General features: G+C 46.7%; 1 protein-coding gene across 2 annotated transcripts in view; it reads right to left on the minus strand.

Moving 5' to 3' along the window:
- The window catches only part of IPO13 (importin 13), an 82,366-nt gene that overhangs the window by 40,366 nt on the left and 28,882 nt on the right, over nucleotides 1-13,118 (minus strand). For both annotated transcript variants that reach the window (XM_088455620.1, XM_088455621.1), the window contains exons 6-7: nucleotides 9,391-9,511; nucleotides 872-1,019 (exon numbers count right to left, since the gene is read on the minus strand). In XM_088455620.1, the coding sequence (XP_088311746.1) occupies nucleotides 872-1,019; nucleotides 9,391-9,511 (269 nt within the window). The remainder of the gene's footprint in view (nucleotides 1-871; nucleotides 1,020-9,390; nucleotides 9,512-13,118) is intronic.

Below are 13,118 nucleotides of genomic sequence, written 5' to 3' on the forward strand. Positions count from 1 at the left end.
CCTTCCCTCACTTCCTGTGGCCAAAAGCTAAGAATCTTTCTGTCTCCAAAAATAAGTTACACATGCCCTCATCCTTTCACACTTATAGTGCCACCTCCTCTCTGCTTCCCCCTCACTCTGCATCCTCTACCTTCACCATGTATGAAACCCATATCTTCATCATTACATCTTTATATGTAACTGCAGTTCTTATCCCCCTTCCCTATAAATTTACTTTTATGCAGGGCTTGACAAATTTTTCTAAAATCTAGGAGCCAGGATGAAAGTGTAGGAGCCAGATTACTGTACCCCCCAAAAAAAATTACAGGAGTGATTGAGGAGCACAGCTCAGTCCAGGACGGACACAGACACAGCAGTCACCGCAGACGACACTCAGCACATGCACTCCTGTGCATGAAATGAACGCTGCAATACTATAGGCACAAATCTCCGCGGGGGCTGATAGGATCTGCTTCCTCCTTCACTGCAGAATATGGTAGCCAGGCAGCAATATCTGGTAGCCATGGCGACCTGGCCCCTGGGATTTGTCCAGCCCGGCTTTTATGGATCTACTCCTCCTATTCTGCCTCCTCTCTGCACCATCCATCCTCACTGCTCATTCACATCCCGGGATGCTGCATCCCCTATGGGTCACTATGTGCATTCCATGAGAATGGGTAAAATCAAAACCCATCTGTAAAGGGGGGAATACGAGTTCTTTAGCTACATATAAGTTGCAGAATTTATTCTGTATTCAATAAGGTAAATGACTGATCAATAACAAAATGTTACAATGTTCTTCCACATGCTCAGTATGGACATTACACTGATTTTTGCAGGAAATCTGTGACTACCATGGTAGCACAACAGACCATCTATCCCTTTTCCTTACCGATAGTGAACATGACGGTGTCCGCTAGCTGCACATTATTGATGTTGATCCGTGGGAAGAGGCCGATGAGTCCAGGGACGACATCGGAATAGTTGACATCAACAGTCTCTGCGATGGACTGGAAGCCGTATAGCAAAGCCTCTGTGTGCTGGTGGCAACATAAACTTTCATAAATACTGGTTCAGAGTTCCAAATATACACTGCACTCGCCACATAACAATCACAGTAACAATCATGTATCAGTAATTGGTCACGTGCAGCATATACACTGTTTGTATTATACAGACGTGTCATCACACACCTAGTCTCCAAACACCATGCGAGGTGAGACCCCTGGACCGAGGGAGCAATGTTCAGCGGTCTTTTTCGCACAAATGTATGTGATCATTGCAATGCAACAAAACGGCTTCACAAGACTGCACTGATTAATTTGATGTGCGACGCTTGCATATCTGTGTGCGCCGTGTCTGAATCTGTACAACGGAACTTGGCGTGAAAAAAAGACGCGGGCAGCTACATTGCCGCACTTCATATACAGATTCAGACAGATTTAGGCAAGTCCTACAAATTTATATACTGTAGTGCAGACATGGGTTGATTTTTGGGGCGTGGGTCCCCTGGATTGCTTTGGTTGGGCTGCTTCAGGGCATCACATTATAACACATTTTTCCTTTTTTGCACTTTTATCACCTTTATTGTATGTTTGTTATATATGTATTATTTTCACATCTTTATTTTTCACCTTACTTCTAATATATGCAGCAGTAGCTGATCCTATCTATCTAACATTTTTCTACACTTCACCTTCTCATTAGAGTGATGCCCTGGGGTGGCTGGTTTGGGGGTCTCCTGCTCTCTGGATTTCAACCCCAGAGGTTACCTGGACGCGGTGGGTAGGCCCATAACCTTGGCCATGATTATGCTAAAACCTCTATTTGTTTATTGCAAAATGTATGATATATAATTAGTAATGTTGGAGTTGTGCACTTGTACTTTTTCTTTTAGTGTCTGCAACAATAGTCTCAACAGGTAGCACCTGCCATTATGTACAGTATATTCAGGGTGTGCAGTCTAGGGCCCTTTTCCAGATAAACAAGTGTTGCATATCAAATTAATCAGTGCAGTCTCGTTGCAGCTGTTCTGTTATGACAAAAAGACGCTTGGCGCAAGCCAAGTCTCACAGGACAGTGTATGAGGACACATCTGTAGGACTAACCAAATTCTTAAGATAATGGCCCTGATTCAGAGCCGGACGCTCTGACCAGAGCGCTCGCTCTGAATCAGGGCCCTCCTCCATTAAAATGGAGCGTCCTCCTGGACGCTCGTATAGCTGTGGGTCACCACCCACAGCATATACGAGCGTCCAACAAGATGGTCGCGATGGTCTTGACCATCGCGACCATCTGACTTGCGAGTGAAACCCTGTGGTCGGGTTTCTCAACTACAAGCCCTGGAGTGATTTTGGCTCTATCAGAGCTAAAATCACTCCCACTGACATCACGAGTGATGTCAGTGGGGCCGGCTTCAGACGGTAGGCGTTCCCATGGGTACGCCTCCGTCTGGCAGGAACGCCCTCCAAAGGGGGCGTGCTGTCAATCAACATCGACAGCACGCCCCCTTTGGTGCGAGACCCAGAGCGATGGAAAGTCCTTCGCTCGCCGGGTCTCGCGCATGCGCACGACGGAGCTCCCTCCGTCGTGCACATGCGCAGTGGGGACCATCGACCCACTTGCGAGCGTACTGCCGCTCGCGAGTGGGTCTGAATGACCCCCAATATGCGGAAGAGAAATCGTACTTTGTGCTGGTGATCTGATGCAGTCTGTGATGAGTTACAGTATGTAGATGGTGCCAGATATATTCTACAGTCATGCATCCGAATACTTGAATAAGTTTGAGGATAGATAAGCACCCTGTTTGATATGTAATTTTGTTAGGTAAGTTAAGGGTTAAAAGCTGGAGGGGGATGTGGTTAGTATTCGTCACTTGAGGAGTATAAGCCTATGGTAGGATTTAAGGGAGGGCTTAGAGGTTCCATATAAATAGCCTGGTGAGGGGAGCCATCTTCCTCTTTCCAGTTTATTTCAACCAGGCTGGCTAAGTGGCATATGTATTGTATTTTATATGTCTGTCTTTCTCTTCTTCTTTCACATTTCACACCCCATTTATTTCCCCTGGTCTACCACCCTCTCTGTCTCCTGTTAATTTTATCTTTTACTACCTTCCTTTTTCTAATTTCCCCCCTGTCCTTTCCTTTCTGCACATGTTCCATACTTTTCTTCCCCCTTCCCCTGCTTGTGTTTCCATATAGTCCCTGTTACCTGCCAGTGCCCTCCCTCCCTGTCATTTCCAGATACACAGGCCCCTTGTCCCCCCCCCCCCCTGGCTGCCAGGCCTCTCACCTCCGTGGCTGCTTCCCCAGCCACGCGAGGGCCATGGTCCGCTCAGGCGCAAGGCTCCACCTGCCTGCACTCCCGCTGCCGGCTATCGATTGCCGCCCCCCCACATCGACCACCCCTTCCCCGTGGCCGCCTGCTCTCAAGCGGCAGCGATATTAGCTAGACGGCCCCCACTCCCCGTCTCCCCTCACGCTAAGCGCGGCCATCCCGCTCCCTGCACCGGTGGCTAGCTCCACCCACAGGGTTGCGGCGGCCATCTTGTGCAGCCAGGCGCCGCATGGTGCTCTGCCGCACCCCTCCGACCCCCCCCATGCCCCCACTACTTAAGAACAGGGGGGCACCTCCCTGCACAGCCTCCCCCCTGCTCTGCCAGCACCAGAGACCCCCTTGGTGCGGTGTCCCCTAGCGTGCCACCCACCATCTTGTCCCCTTTCCCCCCCCGCACCCTGGGGTGGGGGTTACACCCCCCCTTGCATTTAGGGGCGGCTGGTGCACAGCACAATAATCCTGCCCCATTCAAGCCTACAATGACGCGCCGCCGGGCTGCCCCCCCCCCTTATTTCCCTGCCACCGGGATGCTGCACATAAGCCCAATGCATTTTTCAGCCCCGTATCATCCGCCCCGCTTATGCACTGCCAGCCACTGCCCCCCACTCTCCTCCAGTTCGCCCCCTCCACTGCTAACGCGGCCCCCCCCCCTTTTTTCCCAGGGATTGGCGCCTCGCTACAAGGCGCAATAGCTATGCCCATCCAGCCGCATGCCACTACAGCTGTTTTCCTGAACCCATACATGTTTCCACCCCCTCCTCACACCCCTCCCCCCAAAACCTGATCCCGTACCCCCGCTGGCTACAGCATCTCCTGCTCTTTCTTCTGCGGAGGGACTTTGTTGCGTGGGTTTCACCGGATATTTTTTCGAGCCCCCAGGTCACAGTTTTTTGAGCGTCTAGGACCATTGTCGAAGTCCAGCGGACAGATGATGCTGATGTCGAATCAAGTCGTGGTGGGCGCTCCGCGCAGCGAGGGACTGTTGGCGAACACAAAGGAGCCAGTGGCTGGGCCTTCCACGTCAGGATCAGGTGAGCATGGTGTTAACCCATTTGCGCAGCACACATTCCCCTTCCACTGATGATTCTAGCGATTCTTCCAGTTCATTTGTAAATCCGCGCAAGCTTAGGCGTTACTTAGTGCATATTTAATGGGTAGCAAGGGTGCCCTTAGAGATTTAACACAGTGTCAGCAATTGAGGTACCGGATGAAGCGCGGGTTATGGTTCACTGAGCGAATACGGCTATCCTTAAAGATTTAAAGTTTTAAAGTAGGGAGCGGTTAGTGAAGAGTAAATTTGTGGATATGTTTGTGATAACGGCTGACGCACGTAGGTTTAGTTCAGGCTAAGTCAGCAGGAGTAATGGCGGGGGCCTTCGGGTATGTTATGTTTTTTGCGGCGTGCTACCTTGAGTCCAGACACAACAGGAGGGACAGGCAGTGTTTTCAATTAGGTTTCAAGGATGTTGAGGTTTGGTTTTCTCGACCAACTGCCTAGCTTGCCTGCGGAATCCTCGGTTGGTCGGAAGCAGCCCTTTCTGGCCTGCCCAGATCTGTGGGCATCAGTCGCTGGTAGTGCTACACGTGTAATAACACGCAGGGTCATATGGGGCAGGCTGTGGATACAGTCATATCTGCATGCTCTGTGGGAGCATTCATCCAGCCAAGGTGTGCGCGTTGGTCTGCCGCACAGGGTCAAGGAGAATATTGCAGCAGCAGCGCAGAGGTGTTCAGAAAAGCACCGTCATTGATTAATTTGGGGGTTTTTGGCGTGGGTTTGCATTTATCTTTGACACAGGAATATCCGTGGTTTCTGAGAGGAATCTGAAAGCGGAAGTCGGGTGGGGGCCCATGCGTGGCCCCTTTTGCTCCACCCACTTTTGGTACGGTTTAGGTGCACCGCCTTCAAGGGGGTGTCGTAGAAGGAATTGGGTAAATTGGGGTTGTTACAGAGTCTCTTACATAAATGGAAGGGTTCGGCAATCACACAAAATATCTGTCAGATCACTGCGCCATTTAACAAACGGGGGGAGGGCTCTACTAGCTAAGGCAGATATCGCATCTGCTTTTTGACTGCTCCCCATTTCACCCCGAGTCCTTTAAATATTTGGGGTTTGGAGTTGCAGGGCTCAATTACGTTACACAGAGGGAAAGCCCTTATGGCCTTGTGGTTAAGACGACTGTTTATACATGGCGGCCGATTGGCTTTTTCATTTCGTGTACTTTAGTTGAAGGTTTTAGTTACTTTTTGCAGTAGTTGTCCATGCGGGTATTGGGACATACTGTGGTGTCCCGCTACCTGGATGTTTTCATGTTATGGGGTTAGTAGATACCAGAGTTTGCCAGTATTCAATTAATTTCCTTAGTTTAGTCGTTATGGGAGCCCCGATGGCTCGTGACAGGTAAGAAGGTTCAGTTATGCGCATTATCTTATTTGCGGATAGAAATCGATACCTTGATAGGATTATGCCACTTGCCTATGGCGAAGGCGTGGCGTTTTGGGGAGTTGCTAGAAGCATTTCATTTTGGCAAAAAAAAAAAAAAAAGTTTCGCTAGTACAGTTGCAGTCGCTATCGGGCCCCCTCAGTTTGGCATTTAGAGTCATACATAGGGGTCGGTTTTTCAGTAGACGGCTAGAAGGAGCCACAGCAGGGGTTAGGAAGCCTCATCACCTCATATGTGTTCCTCTGGAGCGGAGTGGACATGCTGCGCATTTGTTTGTTTTTTATGCGCAAATTCAACGGAGTACAGTTCTGCACACGTCACCAGTAGCCAAGTCCGAACTTAGACCGTTACGTATGCATCCTGTTCATTAAGTGGTGCATTTGAAGGGGAGTGTGGCACGGAGCCTTGGCCGGTTTCCTGTGGGGTTCAGGGCCTAGACAGGAACATCCTTATTCTTGAGAATTTTTCAATTGTAGTGGCGGTCGAACTGCGGTCCAGCAAGCCTTGCATTAGGCAAATCCTGTTTGGTGATAACTTAGGTGTGGTATAAGAAGGCTCTAATCTAGGACGGACTTGGATCCGGCCTCGCAGTGGTTAGGCATCTATGTGTTTAAGGAATATTGAGTTTAGGGCACGGCATGTTTCGGGCGTTGCTACCAAGATAGTGGACATCTTATATCGTTCAGTAGGACATGTTTCATTCGCTCGCGCCTCCTGCTAATTTACATGGTTTCTCCTTCCCCTTCCATGCCTGGCGGATCGTCACGCCGGCATCCAGGGACTAGCACGGAAGTCATGGGCACCAAGTACATTAAGACCTACACGCTAGTTTTGTGCGATTGGCAAGGTGTTTATGGCAGAGTTTGTCTGTAGCTGCTATGACAGGGGTCGTTCCAAGGCGTTACCCAGTATAATTTTCCAAGTTGCACGTTTGGCGGATCCTGACAAATTATTTGTATTAAACAAGGCATTTAATAGGGTGGGCAAGAGAGTATTAACAAAGGTATTTAATAGGGTGGGCAAGGGAGCGTCCTAACAAAGGCGTTGCGCGGAGCCCCATCAACGCAGCCCTATTACAGGATTTGATTGGGCCAGTAAAGGAGTGGCTTCGGTCAAGTGCTAGGCGCCTTCCCCCCCCCCCCTTTTTGGTTAGCATTTTCATTAGCTTACTTTAGGGCTTTTAGAATGGGTGAGCTAGTTGCTGCTACTAAGATGTCTGTGCTATCAGGTTTAATGTTAAATTAAGGTGGTTATCAAACCGGTATTGAGCTTGTGCTGAATAGATGGGTCTAAGACAGATTAACTGGCAGGGAGCGAGGGATTTCTATTCAGATGCATGCAGATCCAGTGATTTGGCCAGTTGCTCTTTGGGGTACTTTAATAGGGTTTGCCCTCCAGGTGGCGGGCAGTGGTTATCCATGTTAATCTAACTCCCTTTTGTCCAGGTCGTAGTTTACGAGGGTGTTTCAGAATTATATTATAGCTAGGGCAGTGGAAGTCGTATTTAAAACAAGTAGCATTAAGTAGTTGCGCTCCTTGCGAGTTTGTTGGGAAACCCAGGGGCCTTATGCCTACTGCCGCTAGGGATTCTGAAAGGATTTTCAGCTTTTGCCCTCAAGGAGGTTTTGCTGTTTTTCATCTTCAGATGGGTCACCCAACTATTTGTTTCCCTTTCCTTGTGGTTAGATTATTGTTGTTATTATACATAGCAATTTCTGTTTGTATTAAATACCAATATCTGTCTGTATAAATGCCAATTCTGTCTAGGTGAACTTTCGGACAGGGTTGTCCGGGAGTGCTAACTGTCGGGTGTGGGAAAATTCATATATTTACTGGGCTAGCCAGCACCCTTTGGAGTTACATGCCCAATTTTGGTTGTGAGTGCGTAAGTGGCATTGCTTAGGATTACGAGAAATGCACTGTAAGTGCCTGCTAGATGCCCCATGGGCAGCAGAGGAAAGTTTGGGGCCAGACTTGGGAGGCAATGATTTGGTCGCGTTCGTGGGTATTGAACAGATATGGCCATTGCACGCTTGTCATTTATCGTTTGGTGGACGCGTCATACAATACCCAAGTTTATGTCACGGGGCAGAGAGCTTGCATAGGCCCGACGGGGTACATCTCACGAGCGCGCGGCTAGAGCGGTTGGCCGATGACCTCTGCAGTTTTCAATTTCATTAAGGTGGTCACAGTTTTGGTGGCGGGCCTGGTTCTGCGAACCGGGCTTTGGCGGGAAGCAGTGCTCATGGGCGGCCTATTATTAGCGCAGGAGTGCCTGTGGTAGCATTCTTCCTTTGAGAGCGGCCAGTTTGTCACCGCCTAAAGGGGGGACATGGTCATTGTTCCAAGGGAGGGACCAATGCTGTGCCAATTAGGGAAGGATGGTACTGCCCCAGGTCAGTCTGTGCAGGGCGGGGATCCGCCCCTTTTTATTTGTATTGATATCCACTGGGCTGTGGCCTTGGAGCACTGCTTTCTTCTTGCCACCTATTCTAGAATTTCAATTTGATCAATAAATTCTGGCTGTGACCTCTTTGAATTCCATATACATGTGTCAGTGTGTTTATTTCTAGGTTTAGGATTAAGTTAAGTTAACAAAAGGGAATAATAAAACAAATGGGTGACTTAAAACTTCTTACGTTTTTTGGATCATTCCCCTCCTTACGATGGTATATGTACCTTCTTTTGTGTATCAATTTAACCCATGTGTACCTTTATTAGTAGTGTGTGTCCTCTGAATGAGTATCAATCGTGTAAATGATTGTTTCTTATAAGTTCTTAAAAAACAACAACAAAAAAAAGGACCCCTTCTAATTTGTTTAGAAAATGTTGCATTAATTATGCCTTCAATGTAACAGTGAAAGTAAATGTACCACAGATTAAGTCAGCACCAATGAGACAGATCCAACAGTAAGAGTCTAAACTATACTATACGGGTGCAGCTGCTACAGTGACCAGAGGTGAGGGTCACCCCCAGCCCAGTTTGCAAGCTGAGTGGGGGACCAGGGAGGCTAGAGCGGCCTTGCCCCAATCCAAGTTTTGCTCTGAAGCCCAGTAATGCACAGTTTCACCCCCTGCGTGTAATCCTATAGTGTGACAATAAATAATAACATATAATTAAGATGAAGTTAGAACAGAAAAAAGTTGTAGACATAATCTGCTGGACACTACAAATCTCATGGAGTGCAACGGTCATCTATCAGAGGATGCCCAGTAGAGGCCATTCATCTACTGAACACCAGAATACTGTACTGTACGTCCAGCACTTCGTTCAAGTTACCCTCACGAAGTATGATTTCTGGCATTTTTGCAATTGTAACATGATATAGAAAACCACTGGGTACACTCGTTATGCTTGTTTTATCATGCAGAAATGACATTTATACAACAGAGATAAAGATTTGATTTAGTAGGTTTATTACACTCATCACGAAGTGCGCAGAGCGACATTTCCTCTGCATTCTAGACACAATGCAGCAGATCGGTTACCTCAATTTCTAGAATAAACATAGTGATACCTTACCCATAAATGTCCTTTGCACATCACAGTCCAGCAAATTACAACCTCCCACAGTTACATGGTATCATCAAATCAAGTTCTCTCTGTCCCGGAGACCTGAAAAAACTTACCTGCCAAGAAGGAGGGTGCTCCGAAGAGGTCAGGAGGCGTCCAAGCTTATCATACAAGTTACTGAGCAGCTCGGCGCCCAGCATTTCATACACATACATGAGTGTGTCAGAGATGTCCACTCTGCAACGGAAGAATAAAACAATCAGACAGTATAAAATACTCAGGACACAAGCCCCATCTCTCAGTAAAATGCTCAATTCAACTCGTGGTGAACAAAACATTAAATGACTCGAGTACCGCTGATCCCTATGCTGAATGGACACCCAAACAGTACACAAGATTTTTAGGAAACAAAAATGTTGAACCAGAAATAAGCAGTGCCATGTATGACACAGCCTCTGGTTCCTTAAGCTCCTGTGAAAGCCAGGGGTCCATTCACGTTGTCGTCTTCGAGCATTTTATGGGTGTTGTGAACAAGCAACAAGAAGAATAACAGACAAGTACAGATGTGTCCACAGACATCTACCCTCTGTGCGCTACAAGTCGCACCACACAACGCGGGAGCTTTGTGTGACTTGGTAGCGCTGAGAGTCTTTTCGTAAGACTTATTACTTTCTTCTCATTACATCTTATTCGCACAGCGATGCAAATAGATAGCTTCTGCTGATTAAAATGACATGCGGCATGCCTATGTTCTGTGTGTGACTGCGGGTGTATCTGCATGCGAATGCTACGTTACAGTGTTACAGCCGCTGACACTGTAACGTAGCATTTCACATGCAGATAGACCCGCACTCACTCATAGAACATAGGCATGCCGCATATAATTTTAATCAGCAGAAGGTGCTTGTGCTATCCATACTTATCACTGTGCAAATAAGACGCATTTGAAGGTAAACAGGTCGCAAAAAAAAGTAGCTCGGCACTACAGTCACATCACGGCGCGGCCAGAAGGGCGGCTTAACGCGCAAGGAGGCTAGATGTATGAGGACCCAACTGTATAAATATCACTGTAACAGGCATACAGATTGTATGCGACTAATCATTTTTTTTTTAAATTGGCTTCATTAGGAAAGGTTTATTTTACAACATATAAGAACAAAAAAATTTACTTTGCCTGTTATTACATGTCAGATGATATATTTTACAGTTACATAGTCCATAGGAGCGATAAGGCAAATCACTGCGGGGTGGCAAGAAATAAAAGATGATATTTTTGTACTTGCATTGATCACTTCTCTTGTAGTCCAGTTGGGGACACTGGAACCATAGGGTGTAGAATAGAGTTGTGGGCAATAGCTCATATACTTCATAAGAAAAAGCTGAATGAAGCTTGAGCTCCTCCCCCTATACATACCCTAACCATACACCAAGTAGTTATTTCATTACCGCGGCCCAAGAACAGGTGAAATTTCAAAAAAAAAAAAAAAAGAGGGAGGAGAGAACAAACAAATCAGACAAATGTCCTTTAACCAAATATAAAATGTCAAACCGGTGTTCTCAAATGTTCTATGAGAAAAGGATTTACAGTACGTACAATAATCTATTTTTTCCCCACATCCATTAGGGGACACTGATACCATGGGGAGTGTCCAATGCATTCTCTAAGGAAGGGGATATTCTAAAGTTGCAGATTGCAAAACCTTTCGTCCTAAACTGTTCTTCTCGGAAGCAAAAGCACTGATCCTATAGATATTTTTGACAAGTAAGGACTGATGACCACTTAGATGCCAGGCCGCTGGCTTTGGGAAACGCCAGCTGCATGTCAATCGTGCGGCTGAGTTTGGGGCACTGTGGGCGACATTGAAGCCCCAAATCTGCACATGCAGTATTGCTGCTGCACAAGCGCAAATCTAAAAACATCGGAGACGTGCATAGACATCAGGTTTATGTACATCTCTGAATTAGTAGCTGATATATATATATATATATATATATATATATATATATATATATATATATTTTCCACACACTGTGGTACATTTTTTTGCTTAAGATGGTTTCCTAGCCCGTAACATGTGCACTACAAGACCTATGGATTTTGTCCTTGGTTTAGAACAGTGGTCTCCAACCCGTAGCTCGTGAGCTACAGGTAGCTTGCGGTCTTAATTTTGGTGGCAAATAAACTAGGAGGAAGTGACCTCTGACTAGTGCTCCCCCGTGGTGTGGACGCCATGGGTGGAGCCACAGGGAAGCACGTCAGGTGATTGCCGGAGCCTCTAAAGCAGCGGTGGGGAACATTTTTTCTGCAGAGTGCCTTTTTGATATATATAAAACATTATTCGCGGCTCCGATTCAGGCCACCTCCTTGTGACGTCACACAGGGCGGGGCCACAATCGCCGGTGATTACAGCAATGCCCGGAGCATCCTGAGGATGCTACGGGGAGCTGTAAGGGCAGCGGTGTGACAGTCTGAAGTGTCCTAAGGACGCTCCTGGCGGCACTGCTGCATAGATTCTGGCTGCAGGACGTCCTGCAAGCGAGATGAGGCTAGCAGAGCAAAGCTCCGAGGGAGAGACCGAATTACTCCGCGGGCCTTATACGGCCCCCGGACCTGATGTTCCCCATCCCTGCTCTACAGCAATCACCTGACATGCTTATCTGTGATTCCACCCACGGCATCTACGATATGGCAGAGCGAGTGACTCCCGCCCAGCCATGCTGAAAAATCACAGAGCAGCCCTGCCTATATCCTTTGCTCCTCTACTGCACGTACCTCCTTGGAGCCGGTAATTAACAGTGAAATGTGCCTGTTCTTAAATTTTATTTACAAACTACAACAATATCATTGTATTAATTAAATGCATTGTTGTTTTCTATGAAACATTTTTTTTTAATTTTCATTAAATGACCTTCAATTGTTTTTCGGTTAGTAGCCAGATTTTTTTTCTACAATTTTAGTACAGTAGCTCTTCAGGAGGTTTCATTTTACTAAAGTAGCTCACACCCCAATTAAGGTTGGCAACCACTGGTTTAGAAGATCCTGATTTAACAGAAAACTCCAAAATGGGCAGTTTGCCCTGTTTAGTACTTCTGTGTACCACAATCTATTTCAGACAGACAGACAATCTGGAATCAGAAAGAATCACTCGCACACCTTCCTATTTTTGTTTTAGTACCCTTGTTAATATAACTATTGGAGGCAATTGATAAACCGGTGGAGGTTTCAAGGAACCAACATGGCATTTATTAGCACTGCCTTTGGTCTCCTGTCCTTGCACAAAACCAGATCACCTTGTAGTTTAACCGAGACACCACAATGTTGGCATCAGGTTAATTAAATTTCTAGACTACCTGATGAAATCTGTCCAGATGAAGAGACCTTTTTCCGGGATGTAGCGTATTCCTATGGAAAGTCCGGTTCCCAGCTTTCTACCCCTGGGATAAACACTACAGAGATCACGGAAACATTGAGTTCTCTCCACTCCATGATTTGTTTCATCTCTTTCATCAGCCAAGAACTCTTGGTTCCTCCATGATGACTGATATATGCTCGTGCTGCAACACGGTCAGAAATCTAGAAGGCTTTTGGGACATTGGCAGGAAAGAACTCTTTTCCCACGAGGGCTGACATAATTCTTGAGTTCATACCGGACACTACCAGAAAAACAGAATGGAATCCAGAGAACTTTCATATTCTGGGTCAGCCTCTTAAGCTTTAAACTAAAAAAGAGTTTTCCGGGCTAACACAAAAAAGGAAGGAAAACTTGCATTAATCAGACTTTCATCCAAAAACTGCATCAGCTTTATATCTGGAAGCTTTTCATAAGCGCAGGAGTAAAGTCGG

This window comes from Taudactylus pleione, unplaced genomic scaffold (assembly GCF_031769625.1).
Source record: "Taudactylus pleione unplaced genomic scaffold, aTauple2 ptg000662l, whole genome shotgun sequence".
Lineage (NCBI taxonomy): Eukaryota > Metazoa > Chordata > Amphibia > Anura > Myobatrachidae > Taudactylus > Taudactylus pleione.